Source organism: Miniopterus schreibersii, assembly GCF_964146895.1.
Source record: "Miniopterus schreibersii genome assembly, chromosome: 4".
Classification (NCBI taxonomy): Eukaryota; Metazoa; Chordata; class Mammalia; order Chiroptera; family Miniopteridae; genus Miniopterus; species Miniopterus schreibersii.
Window position 1 is genome coordinate 40,652,385 of NC_138105.1, and position 26,592 is coordinate 40,678,976.

Below are 26,592 nucleotides of genomic sequence, written 5' to 3' on the forward strand. Positions count from 1 at the left end.
GAAAGAGCTAGCACTCAGTATCCCCACTGTAGCAAAACACTCTCAGGGTCTCCTGTGCCCACTTCTCAGACTTAAACCTTGGATTCTCATTTCTACTTAGATTCAACATCTCCTTTTCTCTCATGCTTCCTGCCCTCCGCTCTTCACAGATTTATAGGTCTAGCAATATCCAGGTTTTAGTGGCTTTGCTTTGATGCTGTCCTGATCAGTGTTTCTATCAAACAACTTGGAGGAATGCCGAGGCGAGGGTGAGGGATGCTCCTGGTGGCCAGGTCAGTGAGGCCAATGGGGCAACGAAAGTCATTCACTCATATAGACAACAGCAGTTCTGGGCTGAGCCCTTTATCAGCAAAACTGGGTTCTCCACCCTTCCCTGCTAAATTACTGCAATTTATATCTGCATTTGTTTTCAATACGTATTATTCCATTTGGTTTTCAATTCAGCTTGTCCCTGGCTGCAGATTTCTGACACCTCCTAAAACCCATCTCAGTGCCTCTCACAAGAATACCTCTTGCCAGCTCAGCTGTCTGACCACAGTCCATCCTTCTAGATATTGGGCAACATCTAATACCCAATTGAGACTCCAGTCACTGACTGAGTATGACCCCAGACTGGGTTTCAGACAAGCCTAATCATGCTAGGGTGCAATACAGCAAATTTTCACCTCTGTGGATGACACAAAGCTAGGAGAGATGGCTAATAGAATGAAGACTTTTCAAAGCTCTTCATGAGAGGTTGGAATGCTGATTCAAAAGCAACAGAATGAGATTTAAATAGCCCTAAATTTGAGTTCTAAATACCATCTCATAAATACAGGTGACAGAAAAAATGGCTTGACTATTTTATGTGAAAAGACTGGGGTGTTTTTGTTGATCATAAGTTCACTGTGATGTGACTTAGCTGCTGTAAAAACTAATCCTCTTGTGAGCTGCATTAACAGGATCGTGTCCAAATCACGCAAGGCAATAATCTCAGTCGACTCACCTTCAACGGGTCGGGCAACAGCTGACTACTCACTTGTGACCTCCATTCTAGAAGAGGGCCATTAACAACCACAGACAACTCAGGGGAAGCAGATCAGGATGAAGAGGTCCGGGCTCGCCACTGCACAGGGAGTTGTCGGAACAGCTATTTAGCCAGAGCAGTGGCTCTGTATCAATTAAAACACTTTTGGTTCAACAGAAAACTCAACTGGTTTAGGCAAAGAGGGGGTCATGAATCCTAACGATACAGACAAGGCAGCCATTCAGATGAGATGCATAGGAATGGCTGAACTAGTTGTTTCTCTCTGGCATCTGTTCCAATTCATTGGTTCTCATAGGGTGCCAGCTTTATTTATTCATTTTTTTAGAATACATCTTAAAATATTTATTTATTTATTGAATTTACTGGGGTGACATTGGTTAATAAAATTATATAGGTTCAGGTGTACAATTCTATAATACATCATCTGTGCATTGTATTGTGTGTTTACCACCCCAAGTCAAGTCTCTTTCCATCACCATTTATCCCCCCATACCCTCTTCTACCTCTCTCCCCCACCCCCTTCCCCTCTGGTAATCACCATGCTGCTGTCTGGGCCTAAGAGTTTTTCTGTTTTTGTTTTTTTCTTCTTAATCCCTTCACCTTTTTCACCCAGCCACACAACCTTCCTCCCCTCTGACAGCTGTCAGTCTGTTCTCTATCTATAAGTCTGTGTCTATTTGGTTGGTGAGTTTATTTTGTTCATTAGATTCCACGTATGAGTGAAATCATATGTAGAGTAGAGGCTTTAAATATTTTGAATATCATCCCTGGAAACAGACTGCCTCAGAATCCAGAGGCAGAAATACAGGCTAGCTTTAGGAAGGGCTGGAGCCAGGACATGGACTGTCACTGGGAGGGCTGGCAATATTGGCTCTCTGCTTCTCCCTCTACTTTGCTATTCTCTGTCTGTGTACAGCTTTCTCCAATCTCTAGTCCACTTGGCAGAAGCTGGCTTTCTCTTGATCTCAGCTCCAAGTCCCAGATAGGAGTTCTGCTTAGTGTAGCACGAGTCAAGTGCCTACTGTCCCTATCAACTGTGACCAAGTAAATGGAGTCCTTTAGACAAATACGGCTGCTAGAAATCCACCCCTATGAACTGAGATGGGAATTATTCTGCAGCAGATAAATACCCCAAAAGCTTTGTATCAGTTTCTTAACTTTCTTTGATGTAACAAGCCCCTTTAAAAAGTTGGAGAAACTTGTTTTTCTTTACACAAAAACACACAATTTTGTTTATGCTTTCATGAGGTTCCTAAAACCTTGGACTATATCCATGGATCCCCAAATAAGAAACCCTGGCCTAGAAAATGAAATACTTAGGAGAGAAAATACAAATATCTGCCTTCAGATAGCTGAAAACTTATTGGAGAAGGGTATTAAAATATGTAAGTGTATGTATAATAAAAAGATTAGAATACTATATAAAACTGAAAATGTGGTCCTATGGAGGTAGTACAATGGATGGTTCTTACTTTTTCCTGTGTTTTCAACTATCCTACCAGGAACATATGTGGCTAGTTTTATAATCAGATAAAGCATTTTTCAAAAGCAAAAGTAATTAAATTTTCAAATACTTTAGGCTGAGTTTAGAATAGTGGATGAAACTGACCAGAACATAGATTTTGACTCAATGGTAGTGGTTGCCTTATTGATAATCACAATGTCTCCGAATCTATCCTTTCTTTCCCTCTGTAACCTGTTCTCGCAATAGGAGCCAGTTGTGTTAAAACATGTCATGGTATGTCTCTCTGCTCAGAACCTCACAATTGCTCTCCAGATCACTGAGAGTAAGAGCCACAGCCCTCGCCTTGGCCTACAAGGTGCCACATGACCTGGCCCCTGTTATGCTTCCCACCTCATCATCTCCTACAACTTTCCCTCCATCTCAGTCTGATTCCTCTGTTCCTTCAATTCCATCGCCTCCTTAAGTCTCTGCAAATGGCGTGTTCTCAGTGAGGCCCACCCTGTTTTAAATTGCATTTCCCCTACCCCATTGCCACTGTTACTCTCTACGCTCCTTACCCTACTCTCTTTTTCCTCATAGGACTTATCACCTTTTAACATATTATATAAACTATTTATGATCTTTTTTTTAATCTTCACCTGAGGATATTTTTTCCCATTGCATTTCAGAGAGAGTGGAAGCGGGGGCAGAGAGAAACACATCAATGTGAAAGAGATACATCAATTGGTTGCTTCCTGCATGTGCCCAGACTGGGGCTGGGTATCAAGCCTGCAACCGAGGTAGGTGCCCTTGGCTGAAATCGAACCCAGGACCCTTTAGTCTGCAGGCCGACACTCTAACCACTGAGCCAAACCTGCTAGGGCACTTATGCTCTTTTTTATTATCGGTTTCTCCTTACTTGAAGATAAGCTCCATGAAGGTAGAAGATTTTGTCTTTAATTTTTCTGAGTTGTTTGTTTAATCCTAAACACCCAGAACAGTGCCTGGCTAATAATGGACACTCGGTAGATATTTGTTGGAGGAAGAAAAGAAGAAAAGCAAGGGAGGAGGGAAAAAAGACTTGAAGTGGTCAAGCAAAGATGGAGTGGCTAACTCACAAAAGAAATATTTGAAATGGGGGAGAAGTTTGGTTTGGAAATTTCAAAGTTTTATTGCAAATCTAAGATTCTACATGATAGGATTCTTCCCTTCTTCCACCAAAACCCAGATTTTTACTTACTTATACTTTTTTACTTGCCAAGTTATTTTAGATGGGAAGCATTTGGATGCAAGAAGTAGAAACGACCCAGGTTACATTAAATAAAAAGGGAAGTTTTGATTTAACTCATGAGATCTCATGGATCCCAAGGGCAAGAATTCCAGGATGGCCTTTTTAGAGGCTGAAACCAAGATTTTCTCTCTGCCTTTCTGGTGCTTTTTGAAGATTCAGCTCTCTTTCCCTCAGTAGACATCTCATTTCTCCTTATTGGAGAACTTCAAGACCTCCCAGCTCCAGGACCCATCACTAACCAATTAGAGTCTCTGTCTCAAATCCAAATTCTTTAAGAGTGAATCTGATTGGCTTGGCACAGCTTATCAATTGTTTTCCCATATGTCAAATGGTATCCTCAGCTGTCACTGGAGACAATAGCATTAAAGAATGCAACTATGACCAAAGAATCCACACTGGTGGGCTTGGGAAGGGAAGAAGCACATGAGCTGAACAGGCGAATTGGCTGACACACCAAGGCACCGCCCGCTGGAATCTAACGGCATTAACATTCTGAACAATCTAATTTCATTTCCCTAGCAATTTCCTGTCTGGAAGAGGTTGCTGATTTCTTTGAAGCTAAAATAGGCACATCCCTCACTTATAAAAATAATAAACAGCTTTCTGAGAAACTTCTGAGAAAATATTTTTACCACCTGGAAAAGCACAGTAAGAGGATTCATCTCCCAGAATAAAAGTGGCAGAGACTTTATTCTGAAACAGAGCCAACATGTTATAAAATTCGACACCATGATGACAAATGTATATGTAATTTTTTTTTAAATACTAAATAAGCTTTTTAAAAATTGAAGTATAACATAAATACAGAAATATGCACAAATCATAAACGTTCAGTTGGATGAATTTCCAAAAGCAAACACACCCATGTAACCAGCACCCACATCAAGAAATCAACATTACCACCCTAGTAGAAGCAATCCCCTCCCACACACACATCCCAAAGGTAACCACTCCCCTGACTTCTATAGATTAGCTTTGCCTAAGTTTAAATTCTTGCCTCATTCCTTCTTCTATTAAGTTGGCTATTTTGGTTTTTGTTAAAGCAACCTTATTGAGATATAATTGACATTCAATAAAGCACACATTTTAAAGTGCACAATTTGATAAATTTTGGCAAATGTGTACACCATGAAAAAATCACCACAATTAAGATAGTGAATCCATCCCTCCAATCCCCGCCAACCACTGACCCACCTTCTGCCATTATAGATTGGTTTGTAATTTCTAGGATTTTATATAAATGGAATCATACATCATGTCCTTATTTTTGCCTGCCTTCTTTCACTCAGCATAATTATTTTAAGATTCATCTACATCATTACATGTAACATTCCAGGTTTATTCCCTTTTATTTTTCAGTAGTATCCCATTGTACGGATATACCACACTTTGTTTATCCATTAACCTAATGATGGCCATTTGAGTTGTTTCCAGTCTGGGGCTTTTTATTTTATTTTTTCTAAATTATTATTTTTAAAAATATATCTTTATTGACTTCAGAGAGGGGAAAGGAGAGGGAGAGAGAGAGTTGGAACATCAATGGTGAGAGAGAGTCATTGATCGGCTGCCTTACTGGCTGCCTCCTGCAGGCCCCAGGCTGCCCTGGCCGAGAATCGAACAGTGATCTCCTGGATCCTAGGTCGATGCTCAACTGCTGAGCCTACGCCTGGCCAGGCTCCAGTCTAAGCCTTTTTAAAATAAAGCTGATAAGAAGTTTTTTGTGCACAAGTCTTTGAATGGACATATGCTTTCATTTATCTTGGGTAGATATTTAGGAGTGGAATGTCTGAGTCATATGTTACATGTATGTTTAAAGTTTTAAGAAACTGCCAAAATGTGTTCCATTTTACAGTCATAAGCGGTGTATGAGTTTCAGTTGCTCAGTCTCTTGATAACACTTGTATGACCAGTCTTTTCAGTTTTAGACATTCTAATACGTGTATAATTGTATCTCATTGGGATTTTAACTTGCATTTTCCTAATCATTAATGATTTTGCACATATCTTTTGATGTACTTATTTGAAATGTACATGTCTTTTTGGTTGTTTATACAATTCTTCTGCCATTTTAATTAGGTATTTTCCTATTATTGTGTTCCGATAGTTCTTTATATTATCTGGGTACAAGTCCTTTATCAAATATTATATTTGCAAATATGGCCTCCCAGTTTGTGGCTTGTCTTTTTGTTCCCTCAACAATGTCTTTCAAAGAGCAGAGATTCTTAATTTTGATAAAGTCCAGTTTATCAAATTTTTCTTTCATGGGTCATACTTTGTGTGTCATATTTAAGAGATCTTTACCTAAGTCAAAGTCACACAGATTTTCCTCTGTTTTTTCCTAAAGCTTTATTTCTATCAGGTTTTACATTTAGGTCTGTGATCTATTGTGAGTACATTTGTGCGTGTGCTGCAAGGTATGCATCGATGTTGGTTTGGGTTTTGGTTTCTTTGCATTTTGATACTCAATTGCTTCGGCATCAATTATTGAAAAGACCATTCTTTCTTCTTTGAATTGCCTGTGCACCTCTGTCAAAAATCAATTGACCATGTATGTATAAGTCTATTTCTGGACTCTCTATTCAGTTCCGTCAATCCATTTGTCTATCTTGATGCCAATACTACACTGACTCTACTGTGGCTTTATATAAGTCTTGAAGTCAGGTCATATAAGTTCTTTAACTTTGTTATTTTTCAGTTGTTGTGTTTGTTAGTTTTTCTAAGTCCTTTGTATGCATTTCCACCTAACTTTTAGAATTAGTTTACCACTTTTCAAAAAAAAAAAAAAGCTTGCTGGGGAATTGATTGGAATTGTGTTGAATTTATAGATCAATCTGGGGGAAGACTGACAACTTAATAATATTGTCTTGTGGCTTATGAGCTCAGTATATCTTATTTTGGTCTTCTTTAATTTCTCCCAGCAATGTTGTGTCTTGAATCTATGGATTTACAGTTGCAACACATTTGGATAATTTTTGGCCATTTATCCCTTCAAATATTTTTCTGTGTCCCTGCTCCTTTGGAGACTCCAGTTACATGAATATTAGGCCTCTAGAAGTCACATTTTTATTGATGCTCTATTCATTATTTTCAATCTTTTGTTCTCTCTGGTTCATATTGCTAATGTGTTCAAATTCACTCATCTTTTTTCTGCACTGTCTAATTTGTTGTTAATTGCATACAGTATATTTTTCATGTCAGTCATTGTATTTTTCATCTGTAGAAGTTTTACTTAGGTCTTTGTAATATCTTCCATGTCTGCTTAATATGTTAAGTAATTCCTCTAGCTTCTGGCACATGACATATAGTTATAACAGCCATTCTATTTTCGTCAACTAATTCTATCACCTGTAATTCTATCATGGCCAGGTTGCGAGTTCCATCCCCAGTCAGGGGCATGCAGGAGGCAGCGGATCAATGACAACTCTCTCATCATTGATGTTTAAACTCTCTCTCTCCCTCTCCCTTCTTTTCTCTGAAATCAATAAAGATATATTAAAAAAAAAAAAAAAAAAAAAAGGACTTCCCAGCCCTAGTTGGTTTGGCTCAGTGGTTAGAGCGTTGGCCTGCAGACTGAAGGGTCCTGGGTTTGATTCTGGCCAAGGGCACATACCTGGGTTGCAGGCTCAATCCCCAGCCTTAGTCAGAGTGCATGTGGGAGGCAACCAATTGATGTGTCTCTCTCACATCGATGTTTCTCTCTCTCTCTCTTCCACTCTCTCGGAAAAGCAATGAAAAAAAAATCCTCGTGAGGATTAAAAATAAATAAAAATAAATAAATAAATAAATAAATAAATAAATAAATAAATAAAAGGACTTCTCAAACCATGTAAGCTTCAGGTTTCAGAAAATCAAGATCTGACCCCTGCAGGTAGCTGACGATCTATTTGAGGTCATTAAACATGAATATTTAGTGGTATCACTCATCCTTTTGTGTAACTTGCTCCAACATCACTTGGCTGCTAGGGTGCAGAAGAACAAAGAGTTGGGTTCATTTAGAGTTTGGGTTCTGTGAGCTGGGAGCATGTAATAAAGATGGACTACAAAATTTAAACTGGGGGGAAATAAAGAAAGGAGAGGTCTGATAGATTATGAGAAAGTGGAGGTATCAACAGGCTGCAAAAGCTGTTGAGAACAAAGATTACATAGGAGGAACTTGAAAAATCAAGTTGAAAGATATATAAAGTGAGGTGATGGAAGTAAATGATAAAGCCCACATGAGTGATTACTTGAGGTAATTTGAAGGTCATAGGAGATAAAATGGTAATTTGCTCTAAGGAAACGTCTGAACTTGGAGATGATCTCCAAGGATCTCACAATCTTCCCCTTCCCTACCTCTGGAACCTCGCCCTCTCACCCAGTGTCCCTCACTGGACTCACTGCTGCCTGGGCCTCTCAAGTACTTTGGAGGCCCTTCCAGCCTGAGGACTTGTACACCTAATAGTTTCTCTTCAGTCTGAAATACTCTTCTCCACTGTTTGGCCAGGCCAACTTCTACTCATCCAGAGGATCTAGATTTAAAGTCTTTCCCAACGGAAGTCTTTACCAACTTGCCCATTCTCCTTCCAGGGGGTAGATCCTGTTATACACCCAAATAAGACTCTATTTTTCTTTCACATTACTTATTTTTTTTATTTTATTTTAAAAATATATCTTTAGCCCGGCTGGGCGTGGCTCAGCGGTTGAGCATCGACCTAGGATCCAGGCGATCAGGGTTCGATTTCCGGTCAGGGCACATGCCCAGGTTGTGGGCTCAATCCCCAACAACTCTCATCATTGGTGTTTCTATCTCTCCCTCTGCTGCCCTCTCTCTGAAATCAATAAAGATATATATTAAAAAAAATAAAAATAAAAATATATCTTTATTGGTTTCAGAGAGAGGAAAGGAGAGGGAGAGAGAGAGAGATAGAAACATCAATGATGAGAGAGTCATTGATCGGCTGCCTAGCCCCCAACCCGGGCATGTGCCCTGACCGGGAATCGAACCCTGATCGCCTGGATCCTAGGTAGACATTCAACTGCTGAGCCATGCCCGGTCGGGCCACATTACTTATTAACTGAACTGTGGAAGTTAAGGGGTTAATCATCTGTAAAATGTTTTTCTAAAGGATAGAGAAGTACAGGAACAGGTCTGGCTTTCCTCCCTACTGTATCTGGGGTCTTCAGGGACTTGATCATACTAGGACATTCCATAAAATATTTGTTGTATGTAACAGCTTTTTTCAGCATACCTTTTAGTGTATAAAGATATAAAATTTAAAATGGCATAAAATATAAAAAATAATACAAATTTCCTCTCTAAAAGACATACATAGAGACATAACTATCTTCAACCTCTCCTCAACCCTTATTTCATCTCTAGAAATACTAATAGAAAGCAACACAGTCATTGGGAAAAATACTTAAAGATTTTTTAATTTTAATTTTTAATCCTCACGCAAGGATATTTTTTCCATTGCTTTTCAGAGAGAGTAGAAGGGAGAGAGAGAGAGAAACATCGATGTTCACATTGCTTAGTTACCTCCCGCACATGCCCTGACCTGGGCAGGGGATAGAGCCTGCAACTGAGGCACATGCCCTTGGCTGAAATCCAACCCAGGACCCTTCAGTCTGTAGGCCAAATCTCTAACCACTGAGCCAAACCAGCTAGGGGTTAAAGATTTCTTATCTAGAAATGAGATGATTGAATCGCTTATTTGAAATATTAAAAAAATATATTGGAACTTCCAAAAATTAAGTATACAAGATGTATTACAATTTTTCATTAAAATGAGCTTTGTAACAGGAGTGCGGGGGTGGTAAACTTTTGAAAGCCAACAGTTAACAGTTGGTGGACTAGTCTTACCAATATTAATTATAAATATTTTTGACTCAGTGTACAGACACACTGCTTACGGTATAAATAGAAAACAAATTTGATGACATATTTTCATTTGGACAACTTGTGGCAAATTTGTGTTCACATACTCAAAAAGAATTGCTTTGGTTTATCAGCTACCATAAAAATTACACTCGCTTTGTTCTAAAAAGCCTTTACAACAACCCTCCTGGCTTGTTCTTTCTTTCTCAGTCCTCCTGTGGTTATGCCTTTTATTCTTCTGCAAAACAAGTCTAATTCTCCACTCTTTACTTCTTTCAAATATCTGGCTAAACACCCCCTGGAGGAACTCTTCCCTCTTATCCTACCTGACCTAGTCCCACTTCCTCATTCTTCCACTTTACTGTGTTTATTTCCCTCAGGGCCCATTTATCACAATCTGTACTAGTAGACCTTACATTTGTTTACTATGCTATGTCACCACCAGAATGTCACCTCAGTGAGTGCAGGGACCATTGTATGTTACCACCCCCAGCATCTATTTTCCTGCTACAGTTGTACATTTTCAAACTCAGAGGAACTCCTGAATATGAATGTGATAAGAAAATGCCCACGGTTATTGTTTCCAGAAATAGCCATTTATCTCCTAATATTTTCAGCACTTTTATCTATTATTTATATTAATTTCTAAAATTTCTTTTGGGGCTTTGTTTTTCATAAATAAGTTTGAAAAGATATTTCTATTACAGGATAGGGTTAAACTGAGGACCAGGTATAATTGTAAAACACACACAAGTAGGCACATAGAAAGAACATCCAGTAAGTTTCCCTTTTTTTGTCCAACATCCCAAGGGTAGATTTTAAACAAATAACAGTCAAGTGGAAGAAACTGGGAACAAAAAGAGGTAGTGTGAGGCTTTAAAATGCCTCAGAAATAGACTCAATCAAATCCTTTGGTCTCACCAAATCCTAGGCGTTCCCACCACTTTGGAAGGGCTGCTCCAGGGGCCAGCCCACGCGAGCCCGGGTGGATCCCCCTCTGTCCCCTTCTGCAGGCTGGCACCTATGGCGCTCCGGGTCCCTGCACTTCGGTCTCCGGGGCACTCTCTCTCCGGGCCGGGCCGTTTTGCTCTGCAGGTTGTCAAGTAGAGAAAACTCCCTAAATTTCAGATCTCCCGCATAGTACAGACTCCGAACTGAAACCCAATGCGCCAACATGGCAAACCCGACGGGGCATTCTAACATTGCTCACTCGTCCCAGCGCCCAAGCCCGGGCCGCGGTGCCCCCGCCTCGGCCTGGGCCTCGGCCACCGTGCGCCGCGAGGAGCCGGAGGGGGGCTCGGGCCGCCGCCGCCGCCGGGCCGAGGACCCCGCTCCAGCCTCCCGAACTACAGATCCCAGGGTGCCTCGAGGACGCCGGCTCCCGCCCTCTCTGGCTCCCTCCTCCGCCCGTCACCTCCCCCCCAGCCCTTGTTGTTTTGGCTGGAAGCGCTCGGGCGGAGTTTCAGAGAAAGTCTGAGCTGAAACGGGAGCCAGCCCGAACGTGGGAAGGGGAGGAGGAAAGGGAGGAAGAGGGAGCCCAGGGGCCGGGAGAGGGAGGGATCGGGGCCGGGGGCCGGGCGGCTCAGGACCTGCCGCGCGCCCGGGGTTGGGGAGGCGACGCGGGCGGAGCGCCAGGGCGCGGGACAGTGGGATCCATCCCGGGAGCCGAGCGGCCGAGCGCCACGTTCCTCCGCCGCTCCCCGCCCTCTTCCGCGGCCGCGAGCACGAACCCACCCTTCGGGGGGATCAGCTCCCTTCCCAGCGCCCGCCGCCCAGTGACGCCCCACGCTTCCCCGCGGACCCGGGACCTGCCCTGCGCCCGCTGCCCACCGGAGCCCCGCGGCTTCCCCTTTCCTCCCAGCTTCTCCGGCGCGCGGAGAAGTGACCCACCCTCCCCCGGGGAGGGGGAGGGGGAGGGAATAGGATCGCCCCGGGCGCACCGAAACCGAGAGCGAGAGCGCCGCAGTGGGCGCCGCGCTGGGCATTGTGTCTGCGAGTGAGTGTGCGTGCGTGCATGTTTGAGTGTGCGCGTGCCGTGTAGTGTCTGTTTCGGAAAAACGCTCTGGGGAGGTGCTGTCCCAGGGGGGCGGAGCGCAGGAGGACAGAGGCCCCGGCTCGGTGCCGGGGCAGAGTCCCGCGGAGCCCGATCGCTTCTGGGGGCCAGTGGGACAAGGCGCCTGGCGGCCAGGCGGGCGCACTGAAGGGAGGCCGGGGTGCCCTCGGCGGGCGGCGGTCCCTGCCCCGAGGGGTCGGCCTCGGTGGCGCACCCCGCTTCTGTTCACGTCCACCGACCTGCGGAGGAGAGGCTGGGACGCGGAGCCCCGGCGCGCCGCGGAGCCAGCCCACCCTGTCGGACCGGGGCGCGCCGCGGGAGAGCGAGGTCCCCGCCGCCGTTCGGCCGTCTGGCGTCGGCCGCGTCGACAGCGGGCCCGCCTGTCCCTCGGCTACCCGGGCCGGAGCCCGAAAGGCAAGCACCATGAGCGGCGGCGAAGTGGTCTGCTCGGGATGGCTTCGCAAGTCCCCCCCGGAGAAAAAGTTGAAGCGTTATGTAAGTAGAGCTTCGGCCGCGGCTCCAGGGGCTCCGCGGGCCTCGGCGCCGACCCCTCTCCCCTGCCGGCTCGCCCGTGGCTGCAGCTGGCCGCGCGCGGGGCTGCCTAGCCCCCCCATCCCGTTCCCCTCGGCCCCTTTGGGACCAAGTCTGTACCCTCACGCCCTGGCTTCCACTTCGCCGGGTAACTTTTTTCCTTCGGATTCCAGACGCCTGCTTTGCGGGCCTCATCGACCCAGGAAAGGGCCCGGGGTTTCCAGCTAAACGCGCGCTGAATTTTATTCTTTCTTTCAGTAGGGGTGGGGAGGAGAGCATTGTCCTTCCCTGGTGTTTGCATCTAATCGTTTTGGGGCTCCTGTTACTAAACGGCCCCGACTGGGAAAGCCGCTGAGGTTGTGTAAGTCACCGGCTCTCTGGCTTTCTCTCGGGTTACGGGAAGAGGGCTGTGGACCTGGGAAGTTGGCAATAGACACAAGTATCTCAAGTCGGCAAAAAGAGCAAGAATGAGAAGTTATATTACGCGCCCTACCGTTTGCTTAGCAGGGCTCACATTTTCGCGGTTTTGAATCCAGCGACATTGGAGTTTGGCCCGAGCGCCCTGGCAGTTTGCTGCGAGAGGAGGGCGCTGGGGGGAGCCTAGTGGCTGGTGTTTGGGCGCCTAGGACACGCTGTCAAGCCCCGCAGGAGGGGACAGCTGAGACTCGTGAGGATTTCTGTGGTCTTTTCCCAGGCCACCGGAGTTGCTTAAATGGTATTGGTGTAATTGGTACAAGATGCCGATTATGTGTTAAACCGTTTTAGCTGTTAGGAAAAATATTCCTTGAAAGAAATTAGCCTTACTTTGGTGGAAATCTGTGCTTCTTCAGGGGTCTGGGATCTTATCTGCTTCTCCCTCATTGTTTCTTTGGTCGTTGACCCCCTGCAAAGGAAAGAAAGGACACTTTTGTCCTGGCATATTGAGCAGCTTTTTTCTAGTAAGATATATTTCAAAAGTAAAATTTATGTCCCCTTAAATGTAAATTTACTACCACGGTGCCAACACTTCTAAAGGAACCAGTTTCTTGAAGGATATCTCCATCCAGTATCAGAATCAAGTTAATCCTTTTGGCCACTGCTTGCTTGCACAAAACGAAGTGCAATACTTAGCTTTACTGACAACTGACCAGTGAGTTTCTTACTCTGCCAGAATTTGTTATAGACAAGTAATTCTCATGTAAGGACTTGATTCCACAAATCCTAAGAAAATTCTCCAGATATTTTGAATCCTTCTAAATTTTGTCTCTCCGCTTATCACAGTTTGCCTTAATATCCTGGTAGGGATGCTAACTTTATTCCAAAAATTTGGGAGAAGCAGTGGTTTGTTGTTTTTTCTATCTCTTAAAAAGAAGTATGTATATGTGCAAGAAGAGAAAGCAGAGAGAGAAAGGGATGTATTTGTTTTGAGAAGGCACATTTAGGAAATACCTAAACTGAAGTGATTGAGTTCTTGGGGGAACTAAAGAACCATACATTTGTTGAAATTGGTAGTGATAATAGAGGTTTAGTGCATTCTTTTACATGGTTGATCTCTGGCTGCACACTGGACTAGGCACCACAAGATTAGGAAACATAGTAGGAAAAAAGCCCTGTCTTTTGGGCTTGCATTTGAATAAACCAGTAAGAGAATCAGCCAAAACGATTATGTCTTAACAAGGACCAAAAAAGAGGAAAGTCCAAATTTTTTAAAAGTTAATATTTCATTTGATCTTCCCAACAGTTTTATGAGGTAGCTTTTTCTCTGTTTTACAGATAAGAAAACAGTCTACATGACTAGAACGTGCCAGAGGCAGAGTTTGAACCAGGATCTGCCTAACTGACTGGGCCATAAAAGGTTCATTCAGACTAGACCATTTTTAAAGGTCCTTTCAGATTATAATTGTCTAGGAGTCTCTATGAGTATCAATTCAAAATGCAAGGAAGAGGTGGGGTTGTGGAAACATAAGACCCTTCAAGTGGCTTTCAGAGTCTAAGGGAAGATGTGACAACTATTTGAAAAAGTGAGCTGACCATGCAGAGTGGTTTTTTACTATGTGCCCAAGCTGGGTGCTATGGTTTTTTTAAATAGATATTTTGAGGAACAAGCTCAGTGTAGTCTGAAGCCATGGAAATACTTTAGAGAGACATGGGCTCCCTAAATTGTGTTTTCAGCACAGGGAAGAATCTGCCTAACAGCTGGAGGGAGGCTGAGTTTTTCTTGCCTGGCGGAATACTAGTGTTTTCTTTACGCACTAGTGAAGTACATGGAGATGGCCCAGGAAGACAGTGGGCAGGGTGGCTGTCAGAATCGAGGGGTCCAAGAGGGGGACTAGGGTGTTACAAGTTAAAATGAAGTTTGTGTGTATTTTGGCAGTCAAGTTGGTTGCCCAGAAGATTTTGAAAGTCCTAGATTGTTGATCTTTTGGCTTTGATTGCTTTTGCTAAAGCAGCTTTGACCCTGAAAGATATAGGCATGTATTTATGCATTTCCTATGCTTGTTTTCTCTTCATGTAAAATCTTATTTTCTGGATAGAAGGAAATTTTGTTGGTCACCAAACAGGCAAAATGTTGCCTGATAATGGTTCTTTTTTTTTTTTTATTCCTCACCCAAGGATATGTTTTACTGATTTTTAGAGAGAAAGGAAGGGAGAAAAAGAGAGAAACATTGATTGATTGCCTCCCATACATGCCCCAACCTGGGATCAAACCCCCAACCTAGGTATGTGCCCTGACTGGGATTTGAACCCGAAACCTTTTGGTGTCCAGGATGACGCTCCAACCAATTTGAGCCACCCAGCAAGGGCTTGATAGTGGTTTTCAATGAATGGGTTTGCTGTGAAAAGAAAGATACTTGGATGCATGGTACTATAATTGTTAAATGAGACTTCAGGGAGTTTGAGCATTGATTCTGTTGGGAAACATTTGGCCCCTGGGACTTTGACAGTTGTCTCTGTTTATAGTATTTATAGGGTAGTCTCAACATTGATTAAGATGATCATAAAGGGCTTTTAAGTGACAAAAGATTGTTTTAGTTTTATCTTTAAAGTCATCTCAAGTTATGGCCCCAATGCATTCCATTTACAACTCCATTTTATGTTCACTGTTGACACTCAACTTAAGCAGCATTGTTTTTGCATAGTGGTGTGTACATCTGATAAGGAAACTTTTTTTGAATTTCCTAAACTGAGTGAGCATAAAAGAAAGTGAGGGAAAGCCTGGAGCAGTAGCAGATTCCCTAGCCTTTTTGTCTCTTTGTAACTTTTTCTGTCTTTATTTGCAAAAGGGTAAGAACCTCTTGTATGTATTTCATTCTCTGAATTTCTTAAAGTCTACTTAAAATGGAGGTGAGATTTTACATGCTTTCTCTCAGTTTTGCTGCTGCTGTGTTGTTTTTGTCCTGTGTTCTATATTAAACAGCTGCTTTTTTACTTTTAAGGACCCGAATGGAATCATATACAGATCTCCACCACTGAGGGATACAGAAAACAAGTAAACTCTTGGTAGTATGCACTCAACAGACATGCTCAGATTTTTAAAGAGTTATTTAAAGACAAATCAGCCATTTGAAATAAGGGTGAAATTTTCATCAGGACTGGAGAAATTTTAGCTGAGATAAAATGTAAGTCTGGAAACAAAGGATTGATTCACCAGCTGGCTATCACCATATCTCTGCAGGAGGAGCTTCCCTCTGGCTTGCCTCACGCCTGGACACTAAGTTTGGGCTCCTTCATGGCCCTGCTGTCAGCATTGGGCAGGTGTGCAATCTCAGCAGGAGAACCTGCTTCTGAGGCCAGGGCAAGGTGGCCTGTTAGCTGCCAGCCAGCCCAGGGGGCAAGAACTCAGCCAGTTCTTGGGTATATAATCTGCACCCAGCTTGGAATCTGCTGCCCTTCAGCTGTCATTTAGGAGGATGGTTCTTGTCTGGTCTTCCAGAACACAACCCCGGTTCTGGAAATGGGCCTAGAAACAGAAATAGCCTCTTCCTCTGGGTGGGCACCTGACATCTTACGTAGAGAGGGACCCAGGCAGCCAGAGTAGCAACGTCTCCTTGGCTCAAGGGCAACCTGGAATCTGCACTAAGCATTGAGTCTCTGCTCAGTAGTGTCACTACAACAAAGATGTCTGGAAGCTCTTCCTGACCCTTTTGGCAATTACCAGAAGCAATCAATGGATTCTGAAGCTTTTGCTTACAGTGACTGAATAGTAGAATTATTCTGTTGAAGAAAAATTTTCTCTCTCGCAATCCTTATGTTAGTAAACATTCCTTTTTTTTTTCTTCTAACCTTTTCCAGGGTGGAGGGAACATTGTTTCTATTAACAAAGATCATCACCTACCAGTTAAGTTAAGCCTTTATGATGGTTAATGATAGCTAATTCTTCCATTGTGCCTGGGCTTAAAGCTCTCCATGTAAAACTTGCTGAGCTCCTAAATCTGCTTGTCTTTTGGGATTCAAAATTACCATTAGGAAGGTGTATCAGTTTGGAAGGTAGTTTTAGAGTTCTACTGTTCTGCAAATCTGTTTTTAAATTTTTGTAAAATGATCATCTTTGAATAAAATACAATACGGCGAGAGACTTGGATAATCTGGTTGACAGCTGAATTGGTTATTTCAGAGTATTTTGCTGTTGTAAGTCTTTTTTAAAACTCTGAAAAATATAATGACAAAGCACTTTTAAGACTAATAAAATTCCATTTTTTGGAGTCAACATAAAAAATGTAGATAAGTTCTTGATAATTTGCAGATTGAGGAATTTTAAGAGGTAATAGATTCAAGTGCCAGCACCCTAATATAGGTACTAATACAGGAGAAAGGAGGTAGCAGGTAGACTGTGCATGACTTTATTTTTTTAACGGTTGTGGGTAAATTGTGCTACTGTGTAAGGAACCCGGGACTGAATTTCAGGACCCAGGATTTGACTTGACTTTGCTACTACCCATGTGACCTTTTGACCTGTCTGATCCTCAGTTTTCCTGTCTGTAAAATGGGGAAGGGGTGGGCAATAGCTCTACATACTAAACTCTAGCAGGTTTTACATTCCTCTTGTCAGACATTTTCTTGGGAGATAGAGGCAGACGTGGAGCTTCTCAGTAGGCCTCCTTTTGGGGAAATAAATATTATTTATTGTTTATTTAAAATAGTTTAGTGCTATATTAGGAACTGCTCAAGCAGAGTTCTTTGGAGACTGGGTGTTTTGCTTAACAGGAATGCAGGCTCGCTGAGCACCAGGCACGTGGTTTCTGTGCTGGGTGCTGTGTCTCCAGCATTCAGTGTAGTGCCTGGCACAGGAGAAGCTCAACAAATCTCTGGACTGAATAAATAAATGAACAAGTATTTCTGGAGCTTTTGTAATGTGCCCTGTGTGGAATACAATGGAAGGAAAGGCCCACTCCCTGCCCTTAAGGAGTTTCTAATCTATTTGTGAAGACAAACTATAATTAATGTACGTACACTTAAATCGTTTTATAAGACATTATATGGCCATATAGGATTAATCGTCCAATGAAATGATACAAGTAATAATTGCTTAAGAGTTCAGATTGAGAGGGGAGGGGGTAGGAGGCTGTCCGGGAAACTTCAGAAATGAATTTCAGGCTCGGCTCTTGGAAGAATTGAGATACTGCTGGCAGAAATAGCAAAATCATAAGGGAAGTCTGATTTTTAAGGGAGAATGGAGAATTTGTGTTGAGATTAGATACCCTGGTGAGGAGAATGGCTTCCGAACACCTCGGGTTCATACATGGAGTTTGGACGTGGCTGTACTTGTGGTTCCAGAAGTTTCTGTGTCTGCCTTGACCTAATGCCCCCGATGAGATCCCGATCGAAAGTGAATTTTATGCATCAGTCTAGAAGCAAACAAAGCACCTTGTTTGGTCACCTGAACTTATTAAAATTCCAAGGGACATGTGCTAGTTAAGATTTCTTTACGTCTGTTTTGAGCTAAATAATTCATTCTGGCAAGCGTTCGGCTTGCAACAGAGAGGGAGCATGTCCTGGTGGGAGGGAGAATAAAAGGGCCTTTGATTCACTGGCCTCCGAGTTGCAGCGGGAGGCCCGCCGCCCTGGGCTAGCCTCTGGTCTGGGCTTTGGGAGCCATCTTAGCCCAGCGGTGGGGGTGCCAGCCCGTGTGGAGGGAGAAGGCCCTGGGGTCCCGCTGGCCCCGGCTGCCTGCTGATGGAGGCCTTGCTCTCGTTTCACATGCCTTGCATTAACACGGTGGCTGATTTCCACGACGTGCGAGCTCCATCTGAATTTGCCATTTGAACTTGGGTCGCAGTCACGACATTTCCGGGACCCCTTTTATTTCATTCCACTTAGAAAAGGAAACTTAGCGAGTCCCCAGTCCCCTTTTTTTTCTTCCCTCTTCGCCTACTAGCACAAATCAAATTAGCATTCTTTTCTTCTTTCGATTACCCCTGGAGGAAAGTGGCTCCTTGTACCGTAGATTTCTACATCCATTAAAGAAGGAGCCTCTCCAGCTGCCAACTCAGTGGCTGGGGAAGCCTTAAATTGTAGATGGGATTCAAGCCCGTGGAGTTACTGGGAAAAGTTGTTTTAGGAACTGGAAGTTTTGGACCATTCCAGGCTTGTACGTATGAGGACCTTAAATAATACAAGAATGCCTTACCTGAAAAAAAAAAGACTCTCATATTTTCAGGAACTCTTTTATTCACAGGAGCAAAATTCTCCCTCATTGAAGAGAAAAATTCTCATTGCCAAATGCATATGAAGTTGAACACAGCCTGCTCTATAAAAGAGTTGAGACCGTGCACTGAAATGCATGTTAGGTCATTATCTCTGTTACATTTGCTCTTGAAGCATTCTGATTACAACTTGTAGCTGCCAAGCCCCGTCCTGCAGTGTTATCTGGAGCAAAAATTTTCCATGTGGTTGTTTTTAGCAGAGCTACTATATGCAAACTGCACATGAAGATGTAAGTTGCAAAGCAAAGAGCTTCTAGAAGAGGAAATGTGAGTTATCTTAATTTTTTTTCTACCATTTAATTGTTCTTTCCTTAGTGTACATTTCAGACATTTTTATCATATTTCTAAGCTGAGTTTTATTTTTGCATACTGGAAAGAATGCCAAATTTACCACAAGTTTTTCTTATGGTGGAGTTTCTTGTGTGTGTTTTTTCCTCCCTGCGTTTTACTTTGAATTCATATTTGGCCTAGGTAATTCCCTATGTGTTCAGGGAAAAAAAATGTCCCGAAAGGAAAAAAACCCACACGTGGCTACATTGTTCCATGAATTAAAAACAATATACCGAGAGTCCAAACATTTTTCTTTTAAATCTAAAAAATCTTAGATCATTTTTTTGGTAGGAAGAAAAATACTCAACTTTGCTGCAACTATCCTGTTCATTGTTTTTCTTTTCCTTTTAAAATGTGTTTTTCTTTGTTTCAACTTGTGTAGTTTACATTTTTTTGGAAAACAGCATTATACATTCTTCAAAAACATCACACGCAGAAAAAGAAAACATCAGAATTCTATTTTACATTTGAAGAGAAAAGTGACAGGAAGACATCCAGTCTAAAGGTCTAAAGAGGGTGGAACGCGTCAGTTAACATCAAGGCTTTTTAAGTTTCCCATTGCTCGGCTGCACTGCATATTTATCATTATTGTTTGGCTAGGACACATGAAATAAGCAGGTGAATATAATGTCAGTTAAGAGGCTCACGTTCATGAAATGAAAATGCAGGACAACAGCATCAGGAGAAGGTTGAGAACTCAATCTCTTTTTGTTGTTGTTTTTATTATTTAATACATCACTTAGCCAATTGCTATAAAATTCTGTTTGCTAACTTTTTAAAGTGGGTGAAAGGTAAACGTATTCTTCCTTTTTGTTTCCACTTCTTCCTCTGTAACATAAGCTTGGCCACCAGCATTGCAAAGTATGTGTGGCAGAATCTTGACACACACATTCTTTCACCTTTTCTCTGAAAAGGGGGAGGTATCTCTAGCCTGAGACTAGGAATAATAATGCTCCGCAGGATTGTTTTTCTCTCCTGAAATGCAGTTTTAAGTTACTACTGTATTGGGAAATGTGGTTAGGCCACTTTCTGACGAGCTGAACTCCTCCCTGAGATGACTACCTGATTAAAGAATTAAGTACCTGGTTTGCTTTCTCCCAGCTCCTGCCCATCGCACATTCCCAACCCTGCCTTAGCCAGAGTCTCCCGGTAGCCAAGATGAAAGTGCTGCTGGTTGGAGGGATGACCCACTTGATTGGCAGGAGAGAAGTGCTTTAATCTTTGACTCTGGGAAGAGAAACACTTGGTAAAAGGCTGCCTCCTGTGTTTTGAATTCCAGTGCTGTTACATAGAGCTTGATGAGGAGTGCTCACCTCATTTGACTTACCGAGGTATTTGAACCCCCTTCCCTCTGGCAAAGTTATAATTGACCCTGAAGTTGTGGAAGAGTATTGGATTTTACAAGTTCTCCTGACAGCTTTAGGTTTAAATGCTTGAAATGTTGAGAAAAGATAAAAGGAAATACTGAACTAGTAAGAATGCAGAATATTTGGGAAGCTAATATGTTCCTAGTGATGCTGTTACATACAATCAAAGCTTTCTGAGTAACCTTCACTGGATATATAGGTCATTATCTCCAAAGAAATGGGCACAAAATTAAATTGGTGCTGCTGAATAGTATTCTTTTTTTCTATCTCTTCGTTTAAGCAAATAGTCAAAACAAGAAAAGGAAGCCTAATATATTTTAAAATATATTTTTGTAGATGATTTTTATAATGACCCACAGTATATGAAGTAGGAAGTGTGTACACATGATTTGTTTCCAAAGAAAATCGAGGCTTCGTTTCTCATCCTTTGGTGTTTGTAGTAGGATATTAATTTTGCGAGGACAAAGATGACATTTGTTTTCTGTTTCTAAAATGTACAGCGGTGTACCTTGCACAGTCTCCTAAACTACATGACCAAATAATTGTGGAACTTTAAACCTAAAAGTATAAATCATGTAGTCCAATGTTTCTCAATCTTTTCTAACCCATTTCTCTCTAAGGTATCGTTTGAATGTCCTTTAACTTTTAATCCAGCTTTACTTTCTATGATTTGTATCACCAAAACAATAGCTATATTGAATACCTTTTCCAATTATACATATCCCCCTCCTCCCCTAGTCGAGTCCAACCTCCTTGTTTTACATGGAATGAAGATTAGCATCGGGGAGACTAATTGATTTGTCTGAGGTCACATGTCTCGCCTCTCAGGTCAGATCCTTCAGTCACTGAGGGAATGTCCGTGGTGAAGAATTCAGAAGAAGACTAAGAGGGCACTGTCTCTACCCTTCAGGAGTTTAAATGGTACTAGGGACTTAGGATGCACTCAGTGCTGCAAATTATATTATGATCAGGGATGTGTGAGACAAAGCACTGGAAGAATTCAGCAGAGGGAGGTGAATTCAGGGACTCTCCAAGGGCTTAATGAAGGTGGTAAGAGAGATTTCCCCAGGACCTTAAAAGATGGATTCAGTTTTCAAAGATGCGTTTGGAGTGAGACTCTATTCCTCCCTTTCCCAGCCAGACTCTTGAGTGGGTTTTGTGCACTTGGCTGTCTCTCTTCTTCGCCTGGATCATAGGTTGATGCTCAACTGCTGAGCCACGCCGGCTGGGCCTTTTCCACCACTCTTGTCCAAACAGCTCCCACTGTGGTCCTCGGTGACCTCCTGGTTGCCAAATCGAGCAGAACTAGATTTGAACTTTTGGGTTCTAATTTTTCATGGAACTTCTGATGGAAATGACCAACCCCTCTTCTCAAAATACTTTTTCCTGTGCCTTCCTGATACCAGGCTCTGGTTTCCTTAAGTGTTGGAGTTTCTAACGGCTTCTTGTGGTTGCCCCGGGTGGTCTCTTCTTCCATCTTACTTAGTGGTTCTTCATCTGTTGTGAGTTGAACTCTGAAAAGTTGATAAAAGCTCTGGGTACTTGGTTTCTGCAGAATTCTTACAAACTTGGATGCAAATGTTATTATAACCTTGCACATTTCCTAACCTTTAAAGCCCATCTACGGATCTTAAATGCCCTTGAATTATATATAGGCTGATGACTCGAAGATTCTATCTTAACCCATTTCTCATTCCACATCTATGGATCTGCTGAGATCTGTAACTGCTTAAATAGCCCCCAGCAACTCAGAGTCAGCATGCCCACAGCAGGTCTTCCTGCCTGCCCCTAAACCGGGTCCTCTTACTGTTCCCTCTCAGTCAATTTCACCACCATCCTGTCCTTCTGGCTTAAGCCAGAAGATTTTCTTTTTGTCCCTTCCCCACTTTCCACACTCAGTGACCAAATTCTGTCAGTTTACCTCCCAAATATCTCTTCGCTTATTGACTCCTCTGTTGCCTAAGTTACTTTTGCCTTTCTTCTGGATTGTTGCAACAGCCAGTAAGTCTTTCTACTGCCATTCTTGCCCCCCTTCCAAACTGCCCTTATCAAGGCAGCCAGAATGGCTTTTCTGAACACAAATCTGATAACACCATTCCGCAATTTGAAGCTGATCTGCAGTGTTCCCTTGCTCTCAGAAAGGCCCAAACCTCTTCTTTCAGCTGCAAGGCTCTTTGTGATGTGGCACCAGCAGTGTCTTCAGTAGCATTTGTCACTGCCTTCTCATTTGCACTCTCCACTTCAGCTGTCCTGAACTTGCACGTCCCAGGGTGGCCCTGTGACCTTTCACTTTGCCTTTGCCCATGCTCGTCCCTCCTCCAGGAATTCTCGGCCTTCCCCTCTCTGCTCACTTCTGCTTGTTCTCTGCCCGCTGGGAGCCTCCCCTGAACTCCCACCACCACCTCAGTCTCACACGTACACACACTGGGCCGGAGCATCTGTGTTGTCCTTTGATTCTCAGCACAGCCCCGTCATACCTGATTATATTTGCTTGTTTTAATTGCTTATTTCCCCGGGAGATGACAGGGCCACACTGTCATTTTTCCGAAACTCAGGTACTTTTGCCTTCATGGGCCCCCCTCCCTCCACAAAAAAAGAATAAAACTTATATTTTGCACCTGCATCATTATGGAGATGTAAATATATACCAAGCTGGTTTTATTATTATTTTACATTTATTATTATTATTCAGATATTCCTTGACTTAGGAGGGGGTTATGTCTTGATAAACCCATAGGTTGAAAATAATCGTATGTTGAAAATACATTTAATACATCTAACCTACTGAACATCATAGCTTAGCCTAGCCTACCTGAAACGTGCTCAGAACACAGTGTCCAAAATCAGTGGCAGCACAGTCCCCCACGGAGTGTGGGGTGTTCCCCCTGCTGATCGCCTGGCGGGCTGGCTGCTGCACTCGCTGCCACTGTACCGCATCATGAGAGAGTCTTGTACCAATTATCACTAGCCCTGGGGAAAAAATCAAAATTCGAAGTACTGTTTTTACTGAAGGCGAGTAGCTTTTGCACCATCATAAAGTTGAAAAATTCTGAATTAAACCATCAGAAATTGGGGACTATCTGTATTCATTTTTAATTCTGATTTTTATTTATTTATTTAATTAAAAAAAAATTTTTTTTAAAAAATATATCTTTATTGATTTCAGAGAGAGGGAGGGAGAGGGAGAGAGACAGAAACATCAATGATGAGAGAGTCATTGATCAAGCCCGCAACCCGGGCATGTGCCCTGACCGGGAATCGAACCCTGATCGCCTGGATCCCAGGTCAATGCTCAACCGCTGAGCCACGCCCGGCCAGGCTTAATACTGATTTTTAAATAAATTAATATTAAAACACTTTTTGTGGGCTCCCACAAGCCTCATGGGCCCTAGCACTGTGCCTTCTGTACCTGCTGGATACTTTGGTCTGTTAAATGGACATAAATACTTTGGAGAGTCATCTGATTGATTGTGACCAGGAAAGGTGAGGAGCCCTTCTCAGTTATTTTGCAATGTGGCACTTATGTAATGGCTTGGATAGCTTACTAAAACAATAGTAAGATTTTGCATTTTAGTCCCTGGTAATGGGAAAATGTATGGAAAATAGGGTGATAAAAGGTTTTATAGTATCAAAGTGTTCTCTGTATCTATGAGTTTGTTTCTGTTTTGTTTCTTCCTTTATTTTGGTATTTATATATGGTATATATACACATGCATATGTATATATATATATATTTAAGAGCAAAAATCACGAGATTTCTATGATGTCAAAAGTATGTTCTATGAGCTGTTTTACTAATACAAATATTTGTTTATGATGTTTCTGTGGTTTTTAATGGGAGCGGGGAGGTGATTTTGCCCCCACCGGGGACATTTAGCAATGTCTGTAGACATTTTTAGTTGTCCCAACTAGGGGTGCTACTGGCTGTTAGCGGGTAGAGGTCAGAGAGGCTACTAAACATGCTACAGTGCACAGGACTGCCCACAGCAAAGAATGACCAGGGCAAACTATCAGCAGTGCTAAAGTTGCGGAAGACTCCTGTAGAGGGATCCTTCATAAAGCTAGGTTCCTACATCTGTATTATATATTCATTTTATTTCCCTGTGTTTTCATTAAAAGCCATAATACACGTGCAGGACTGTTCTGTAGCACTGGAACCAAACATTTATTTTTCTGACTTCAATAAGGTTGAGAAAAGCAGTCATTGAGGTGACTAAGCTTTTGAACACCAGAGGTTGTTGCTGTGTGACCCTTTCACACTGGTTTATATGATCGACAAAATCTCTCTCAAACCATGTGTTGTCATGTAAGTCATCACCCATCTACTCATTTTGCCCTTACTAATTCTAGCTAGAGTACAACCAATTGTTGTCTGGGTGAGGAGGGGGGGATGCTGAGTCATTTATTCATGTTTTTTATTACCTCTTGGCTTGAATATCACCATTCATTGTTCGCAAGCAGCCCAGCTTGTTTACTTTTTATAAATTACATGCAATCACTCCTCTTGCAGGTCTGGCTACTGTAATTGGCAGAAGCCACAGAGCAGGGCTGACGGGTCTGCATTTATGCTGATGTCTCACATTCGGTTCCTGTTGTGCTCTCCACACTTTCTTGCTTCTTCCATCTGTGTTTTAAAAGGAAAGTGAAGAGAGAACCACCACCATGCTCTCTCCTCAGGTGCTCTGATGGTACTTATGTGCAGCTTGGCAGAGTCCCTGTGTCCTTTGGTTTGGGGAGATTCAAGGGTTTGGGTCAGTGGTCCTCCAACTTCAATGTGTATAACAATCACCTGGGTCACTTCTCAAATGAAGATTCCTCCCTATGGACTATTTCATTCACTTTTTAAAAAAAATTAGAGTGTACTTGACATACGATATTATATGAGTTTCTGGTGTACAACATAGTTACTCAACGTTTATATGCCTTTGAAGGATTACCTCGAAAAATCTAGTAACCATCTGTCACTGTACAAAGTTACTACCGTGCTGTTGGCTGTAATCCCTATGCTGTACATAAAATGAAGTTTCTTGAACCCCGCTCACCTTCTGATATTTTTAGTAACTCTAGGTAGAGGTCCAGGAAACTGTTTTCTAATCCAAACCCCTGCTGATTCTGACAGTCCTTAAATTATACTTGGGGAAATCCTGAGTTGGGCGTGGAGGGAAAAAGAGAAAGAAGAAAATCCAGTGGAAGTAAAGAGCACGTACAAAGAGTGGAATTAGGGAGATAAGAGCCAAAACTTAGAAAGTAATTTTGCTTCTCTTCTGTGAGATAAGGGAAATATTCTCTAATGCTTAAAAAGATACGTGCTTAATGTTTTCCAGCAGTGATTTAAATCAGACTGTTTCCTAATGACATATTTAGAGGATGACAGAAGTGAAAGGGGATTTTTAGAAAGTTTAGACTATGAGAAAGTACCTAACTATTGGCAAGAAACTCAAAAAGGCATTATTAAATCAAGGAAGATATTATGTAGGTATTGATTCAAAAAAGAGTGTGTGTTCCTGAATCGAGTTTATGAATGACTTAAAAATGAAGAGGAAAAGTAAAAAGGGATTAGCTCCTCACCACAGTTCTGGTTATTGGATCTGAAAACATATTATTGAAATACAGTCCAGATTTCCTGGACTAGTTTTGATTTCAAACATTCTTTCTCATTGTCTTTATAATACATGTCTGGTTGGCCCAAATTTTTGGTTAGTTGAAATGTTTTTGATTTGTAAAAGCCCCAAACTAGTTGTATTTGACTCAAGAAGTTCTCTCCTCTCTCCCCCCTCTCCCCCCTCCCCCTCTTCCTTCTTCTCCCCTTTCTTCCCCCTCTCCCCCCTCTCCCCTCTCTTGTATTCTAATCTATTTCTTTTAACCTGAACTTTTATTTTAAAATCCATTTTAGAGGAAAAAAGCAAAAGGGAGAGAAAGTGAAGACAGACTCTATTTTAGAAAATTGATCAAGACATGGAACCAGGTAGGAATTAACCAGGTAGGGTTGCTTAACCCTAGCAGAGGACT

At 42.4% G+C, this 26,592-nt stretch overlaps 1 protein-coding gene across 4 annotated transcripts in view; it reads left to right on the forward strand.

Moving 5' to 3' along the window:
• The first annotated feature begins 11,196 nt into the window (after positions 1-11,196).
• Positions 11,197-26,592, forward strand: part of GAB1 (GRB2 associated binding protein 1) — a 119,934-nt gene continuing 104,538 nt past the window's right edge. The window contains exon 1 of one of the 4 annotated variants that reach the window (XM_081135329.1): positions 11,197-12,167. In XM_081135329.1, coding sequence (XP_080991455.1) covers positions 12,096-12,167 — 72 coding nt within the window. In that variant the 5' untranslated portion in view covers positions 11,197-12,095. The remainder of the gene's footprint in view (positions 12,168-26,592) is intronic. The other 3 variants (XM_081135331.1, XM_081135330.1, XM_081135332.1) reach the window with 3 other exon arrangements.